This window comes from Protomyctophum bolini (genome assembly GCF_963924005.1).
Source record: "Protomyctophum bolini genome assembly, chromosome: 12".
In the NCBI taxonomy this organism is placed as follows: domain Eukaryota; kingdom Metazoa; phylum Chordata; class Actinopteri; order Myctophiformes; family Myctophidae; genus Protomyctophum; species Protomyctophum bolini.
The window spans coordinates 27,551,991-27,559,931 of record NC_137873.1 but is presented as its reverse complement, the minus strand read 5'-3'; the positions used below and the strand labels follow the sequence as shown (position 1 = coordinate 27,559,931).

Below are 7,941 nucleotides of genomic sequence, written 5' to 3'. Positions count from 1 at the left end.
ACAGATTCCAAGAGCCCGGAAAGGTGTCCCAGACCACCAGCTCTATTTATCTCTCTGTGATGTTCACTCCGCTCCCACCAGTCATCCTCCTCATCACGAGAGCTAAAGTCTTTATCTAAAGTTGTCAGATGTTTACAGAAATATTCATGTCCTTACTAATAATACATCATGTAGTTCTCTCTATCCCTTTGGCCTTTAAGCTGATTGGCTAATACACATCTCACATTTGTGTGATCATCATAACAGATGAGACTTGAGACAACATGCATGGTCATTGGATCAAAATGGTCAGTGTGGTGTTAGCTGTGCTCTCTGCACGCTGTCATATCAAATGCTCAGTGGATGATAGGCATTCTCGTTCTTAATATAGTTCACAGCATGGACATGACACAGCCTCTCTCTCACAGCTAGAAGTATTGAACACAGCTTGCATATGTATTATGTACCTAATATGAAATATTTCATGACATCAGTTCCAGACTCTAGCATTCGGAGATTGTTGAATAGTTGTCTAGCTATGCGAGACTACCTTATGACTGGATGTCAGTTCACCATCCTGAGACAGTCCTGCAGATGGTGGCTATTTCCACAGTGGAAATGACGTTTTCAGATCGCCAAATAGCCAGGTTCCAACTTCCAAATAGCCCCTTACAGGTCTGTAACTCTGAGAGTTATGGGGGTCCTTGAAAATAAAAATCACACTTCAAGTGAGGGGTGCCCACTGTGCCCGCCACATGACATCATGGGGGACATTCGTTTTTTGGAAAATTAAGCATCATTTTGACTTTCAGAAGCCTGCACATGATGGCAGAGTCACTAACATTCCTTGCATATTCACTGCCACTATACTGTATATACGTTACGAGACAGAACCAAATCAGTCACAAGATGTATAGAATATTGGCCACAGGACGTCTCACGTCGTCTGCCCTTTCAACAGTTTATGTACAGTAACTGCTGCCATAAACAAACAGTCCATTTGTCTCCAATGCCTTCAAAAGGCATTGGAGGAGCTAGCACTCCTCAATAAGATGGATCATGTTGGGTTGTGATGCACTGTAATCTTGTAGATCAGCTATTTGTTTTGCACAGACATTTGCTGTAGAGTGAAAAAAAACGTGGTGGGGGTGGAGGACCTCGGTCTACGAGGTAATCAGGGTTTAAGTGGTTAAAACCCTGCTCAATTAACACTGTGGTTTGTCATCTCCCTCCTTGTCTTCCTCAGACTCTGCAGCACTCCTCTCAGGGACAGTCCTCTGCCTGCAGCACCTCTCTCAGAACACCGGGGGCACTGCCTGCAGGCATCTCTCCTCGCATCCCTCCCTGCTTCCATCCGTCCCTCTCTCCCATCTGCGCCTCGTTGCTCCTTCAGCCATGAAGGGCTTGTCCAGTAGCCGGAGTCACCACCACGTGCTCTCCTACGAGCCGTCCTACAACCCCCTGGGCCACCACATGGAACGCAAGCCATATCTGATCAGCCAGATGGACATCCCCGTGCCCGTCCCCATGCCCCACCACCCGGCCGACGTCTCCTACTACAACGCCCAGCGTGGCCCCTACGCCTCGGACAGCAGCAGCGTGGTGCCCTACGGGACCTTCCCCCGGAGGTGCCACTCCACGTCCTCGGCCTCCCACCATGCGGAGTCCAAAGAGGACTGTATGGCCCTGGTGCCTTACACGGGAGGAGGCCCCAAGGCGCCCGCCTGCGTGCCGTCCGGCTTCTCCGACCCGTTCGAGCAGTCGCAGTCGATGTTCACGCGGGACGGCTACCACACGCTGCAGTACAAGCGCAGCGCCATGGCGCACGGCGGCTCGGCGGGCATGGTCCTGACGAGCATCGGCAGCAACAGCGACAGCCCCGGCAGGATACGGCACCTCGTCCACTCGGTCCAGAAGCTCTTCACCAAGTCACACTCGCTGGAGGGGCCGCACCACGCGCCTCCCTCCAAGGGGAGCAGCAACGGCAGCGTGAACGGCGGCGGGGGAGGCGGGTCCCGGACCAGCCCGGAGGGGGAGGCCCCTCCGCCGGCGGGGGGGGGACGCCACCACCGGAAGCGCAGCAAGAGCCGCGAGCGCTGCCGGTCGGCGGAGCCCAAGCACCGCAGCCACCACAGCCAGCACCACCACCACCATCAGCACCAGCTGCTGCACGGCTCGGCCTCGGCGCCGGGCTCCGGCTACTGGAGCTCCGACGACAAGCTGGAGCGCGAGCTGTGCCTCTACCACCCGCCGCACCCCCACGCCCACCACTCCCCCTCCTCCCCCTCGCTCTCCCCTTCGCCCATCTCCATGACGATGGGGCGCCACCTCGACCGGTTCCCCCAGACGCCCCTGCCGGGCCTGCCGCCGTCCCAGTCGCAACAGTCCTACTTCATGGACCCGTACGGAACGCTCAACGAGCAGCAGCAACACGCGCAGCACGGCTACACGCAGCATGGCCACACGCAGCATGGCCACACGCAGCACAGCCACACGCAGCACGGCCACACGCAGCATGGCCACACGCAGCACGGCCACACGCAGCACGGCCACACGCAGCACGGCCACACGCAGCACGGCCACACGCAGCACGGCCACCACCCCTCCCATCATCACCACGCAGCGCTCAAGGGCTCCAGGAGCAGCAACGACATGAAGTATGCAGTGTCGTCGGCATCGGCGTGCATGCCCGTTAGCGGCAACAGCAATAACGGAGGAGGCAGCGGTCCCTTGCTGCCGCTGGGGGCCTCAGATGGGCCCCTGGTGAAGAAAGGGGCGTGGTCTTCAAGCCTAACGGTGAGCAGGGCCCGAGAGCTCTACAACAACCACGATGGTGGCGAGCCGCGGGCCGGTGCCGCGGGATGCGGTAACCTAAACCTAGATAGAGCGCTAGTCAAATCTAAGGCCAGTCAGCAGCAGGAGCGCACATGCCATTTCCTGCAGGTAAATGATACCTCCTTGCCCGCCCCCCCCCCCCAACCCCCCCCTTCTCCCTCACTCACTCACCTCTTTCTCCACTTTCATCACTCAAATATCCCCCCCGACTCTCTCCTCCAACCAACCGCCTCCTCTGCAGCCTCCTTACGTTCCACTTATAAGTTATAACCCAACACACCTGCACGCTGTTTGGCACCTAACCTCCCCTTCCCACCTCCCCTCTAACACCCCACCACCACCACCACCACCACCCCTTGGTTTGGAGCGTCTCCTCCCCCTTCCTCTTCCTCCTTCCTTTTGAGTTGAAGAAAGAAGTAAGTGCAGAGCCAGTAGAGGCCTTACTCTCTGAAACGCTGTGAGTTTTAGAGGAATGACATCCTTTCTTTCTCGTTTCTGTAGACCTCACCTTTAATTTGGTAGTATTTCCCTTCCTGGGTTTTTCCTTCACTTTTTCCTCCTCTAATTCTGTGTTTCGGTTGTTGACTTATGTTGTTTTATGTCGTGTCGTGTCATGTCGTGTCGTGTCGTGTTTGGTTGCATTGCGTCGTGTTGTACAGTATATTGAATATTGTGTTTTTGCCGTGCAGTTTTGTGGGGTGGTATGTTATTTTGTATTGCATGTAGTGTACTGTGTAGCCATCTAGCTGTGTGTGTGTGTGTGTGTGTGTGTGTGTGTGTGTGTGTGTGTGTGTGTGTGTGTGTGTGTGTGTGTGTGTGTGTGTGTGTGTGTGTGTGTGTGTGTGTGTGTGTGTGTGTGTGTGTGTGTGTGTGTGTGTGTGTGTGTGTGCTAATAATGTCTGGCTATTTATATAGCGCTTTTTTAAGTACCCAAAGATGCTTTACATTGGGGAAGGGCGATTTAATCGTGACAAACGGGGATGGCCACAATTTATGACGAAACTATTGTTACCATGAACGCCTATAATCCCCTAGTGACTGAATTCCCCCCACAGGATCAATACAGGTCTATCTAGTAGTATCTACAATGTTGGTATTCAGATTATCCTAATTATTGGATTTGTTTTATCTTCGTACATAGGATAGATAGTCTTAAAACCATGTAATTGGTGTCATGTTCGACACTGCATCAATACATGTCACTGTGACCAACGCTGAGCTGTGGGATAATGATCCATTTCATTACACAACATTGCAAGAAGCATGTGGGCAGGGGATAAGGAGATAATTGGCCATGTTGGCGTTTAACATTTGCCCTCGCAATGTCTTCTTCTGCTTGACTGCTTGACTGTCATTTTATCAGATGAGATGCTTTACCAAAGCAGGCCAACACATTTATGTGATGGTCATCGCTTAAGGGTCTGTTCAGGATGTCACACCGCGACCGCGTCATCTCTGTTTTTTAAAGACAGTATTAGTAATGTTAATAATATACGTAAGTATAAGTAAAAGAAAACTGATCCGTTTGATTTCAAACTCGGAAACCTCTACATACAGTCTTGCAAAACGTGAAGAGGGAGCTGAACCTGAACAGATGATTAGCTTACGACTGCAATCACTGAATAGCTTTAGAAAAACACAGCATGACTTCCCTATGTAATCCGCAGCTAGAAATAGCAAATGCGCTGATTGAAACGAAGCACCAATGATAATGAATTCAAGCAAATCAAGCTAAATTATAGGAAAGGCTTCAGCTCTGAGGAGATCCACTTGGGCACGCATGCAACTTGAGGACGCACACAGGTTGTGACTCGTTTTTGGAGAAAATTGGATCATTTTGGATCCCATTTTGGATCATGGGCTCATTTTGGTGCCCCCCGCACCAGATGGAGTTGCTCCATCGCAGGCAACAACTATAGTGTCCTACTGTTAGGGCAAACACACTAACTAAACTTTATCTTCAAAATAAAAGAATGGTTATTGGAAAAATAGTAGTGGCAGTTGAAATTCAATCCCAGGAGGTTGAGACGGAAAGTCTATTGATTTGCGAGGCACACTACCGCTGTATTTGAATGTGACCCCGAGCGGTGTCCTTGTTGACTCGTTCTTGGCAGGCAGGGTGGGGCTTGGCAGAGTCTAGTTACCCATTAAATGATACGCTGCTCAGTGCTCACACTCACAAGCTGTGAATGAAAGGATGTTTGTGGATGAAAGCGTGCGAGAGAGATGATATGATATAGCACTTTATAGTCAGCTTGCACTAACATTTGTCTTGGGACCCATGAGCTTATTCCTTATTGAATTTACGCTTAGAGCTACATGTTAGAGCCTAACATCCATGCAACCTCAGATTTCTGTCATCACATTTGATGTGTAATTTGCTAAGAGACAGTGAAACATAATTTATGAGAGCCTTTGCAGCTTGTGTGTGTGTGTGTGTGTGTGTGTGTGTGTGTGTGTGTGTGTGTGTGTGTGTGTGTGTGTGTGTGTGTGTGTGTGTGTGTGTGTGTGTGTGTGTGTGTGTGTGTGTGTGTGTGTGTTGTGTGTGTGTGTACTACTTTAGGGGTCATTACTGTACTTTACATTGTATGCGCAGTATATTTCATACATAAAGGGAATTAGACAAAATGGTAAATGGTGCATTTATATAGTGCTTTTATCGAAAGTGCATTACATTCACCCATTCATACACAGATGGTGGAGGAAACCAGGCAATCCACCAACCTGCACATGGGGAACCATTAGGGGTTCAGAGTCTTGCTCAAGGACACTTTGACACTAACTCTGGGTGAGCCTGTGATTGAACTGCCCTTGTGGTTACCATCTGGCTGCTCTACCGGCCACTCTACCGCTGAGCCACTACCGCCCTATGCAGTCAAAACATCATATAACAAGACAAGGCTATAATGATGACTTTGGCTCCCTGTCCAACCTTCTATCCATAGTAAGTTATGTGTGTGGTTTGTGAACCAAGACACACAAATCCCATGGCGACGCCGCAGTGCAGGCTGGCTGCTTGTATGCAAGTCAACCGTGGCGACTAATTGTCTCCACCAGGCCGAAGGCATGGGGAGAGAGTATGTTTTGCACTCTGTCCGTGTGTGTGTCCGTCGGTCCGTCCGTCTACAGCTAATAGGCACTGGTCGATGCCAAATTTTGCATACACACTCCCTGGATGCCAACGATGAACCTCTGCACCATATTTTCCGGAACGGCCTGTTATAGCGCCACCAGGAGGCAGACTTTTGTACATTTTTTTTTATATTACTACTCCAGATTCTGTCGCAAATCGTTACACAGTATCTTTATAGTAATGTTCTCAAGACGGATCTGTCCTACATATTCCATCCTAATTGGCTAACATTGGCTTTCAAGGTTTTCAGGATTGGCCCGTTTTGAACAGGTGGAATTTAGCAAAACACATTTTTGGAACAAAATGCCTCAAATCATCCAATTGCCATCCAAGGCGTAAGAAGAAATGTCACCCTTTTCACGTTGGCCTATTATAGCGCCACCAGGAGGCCACAACCTGACACTGCCCTGGTGGAGACCTGTGCCCTGAGGGGCACCTTTTCTAGTTGTGATCTTTAATCATCATTTAGTTTTTACGTCTGGAGACTCCCGTCCAGGACAGGCTTCAGACCAGGGGGGGCAGTCAGACAGATATTTTGTGAAGCCACTAAGGAAATGAAAGTTCATATAATGGCCTGTTGTGGCGCTGTCATTGGACCCAGAAAAACCCATAGCCCCATAGAAGTCCATGTATTTGGGCCCAACTTCACCTAGACTGTATTACCTTAATACACATGGTCATGAATACTTTCTTCTTCCAGTCACTAGTTTAAAGTCTCATTTATATATAATATTCTATTTGGAAAATGATGGTCCCATTAATTAAAAAAATGACCATAAAGTCGCGTATGTTCTGAGGGGCGTGGCTACCGTTACAGTCTATGATAGGGATTCCCCTCCCACTCGAGTCAAAATAAAAACCAACGGAGAAGAAGGGGGGAAGTCCCGCCTCGTTGTCTGGGCCAGCCAATGGCCAGCTGGACCAAAACGGATCTAGAAAGATGGCGACTATACCATTGCAAGGACTGACAGGCTTCATTTTACGTTCATGTTAGACCCGGGGAACGCTTTGTCCATATTTTTTACAGTCTATGCTTCAGACGCTCCTCCTGCAGGAGACTTGGCTCAGGTCTGTACCCATTTGATTTGGCGTATCTAGCAATGTTGGTGGTGTGGTTCTGTTTCGTAACGACACAGATTCACTTGTAGCTTCTGTTGCGAAAACATGATTTATTTATTGAATAGGACAAGGAGAACTTCAGCAGCAATTAGGCTGTCTTCAGAGTTGAGGAAGCCTTGCTGTCAAGGTGTTGTCTTTTAATGGTTTACTGCCGTTCTGCCACTAAACTGAAAGCACTTTTGGAGATGCAGTCTACGACGTGTATAATCAGTAACAATGCATAAAAACCCTCCAGGGCCTTGAGAAGTGGCATTCTCCGGGAATATTTGTAATATCTGCCACATAAAAATAAGTGAAATGTGAGTATTTTACAAAACTGCCTGGAGCTGCCTTGGCTGTATATTTGCCTGTGTTTCAAGTCTGCAGCCTTCCCCATTCTCAAACTCAGTGTTGTCATGCCCACTTATTATTAATCACTTTGGGCTTGTTTTTCTGTAAAATTGCTTGTAAATGTTGGTAGTTGCGGGTTGCTGGTTTTAGGTCTTGTTTCTAAAGTGTAGTTACTCATTTGAGCGTGCTTCTTAATGCTGTTTAAACCAATGTTTCTAAAATATTTTCATGTCAAAGACTGCCTATATTCATGAATTAATTAATGCTTTTGTCATCCCCAGTCAGAAAATATCTCACAAAAAAAAGAAAAGAAAAAATGCAAGATTGCCAACGTGTTTACAATGCTCACGTAGCCAATATAGTCGCTTCTTTTGAGCTTGTTTTCATTTACCTGGTTGCTTATTATTTATCTCGCAAAATCTAGCAAAAATTCTCAAAGGACATGGCGCTCCACACGGACCCCTGACTGTACAGTCGGCTGAGGTGGTGCAGTGGAAGTGAGGCCTTGTTGTGTGTGTGGGGGAGATAGGCTCTTCTGTTCTGTT

The 7,941-nt window shown here is 48.8% G+C and overlaps 1 protein-coding gene across 1 annotated transcript in view; it reads left to right on the top strand.

The window, feature by feature from the left end:
• Window positions 1–1,374: 1,374 nt before the first annotated feature.
• dlgap1a (discs, large homolog-associated protein 1a) overlaps window positions 1,375–7,941 on the top strand; it is a gene marked incomplete at both ends in the record, with an annotated part of 58,106 nt that continues 51,539 nt past the window's right edge. Inside the window, one exon of the mRNA XM_080778999.1 lies at window positions 1,375–2,922. Coding sequence (XP_080635125.1) covers window positions 1,375–2,922 — 1,548 coding nt within the window. The remainder of the gene's footprint in view (window positions 2,923–7,941) is intronic.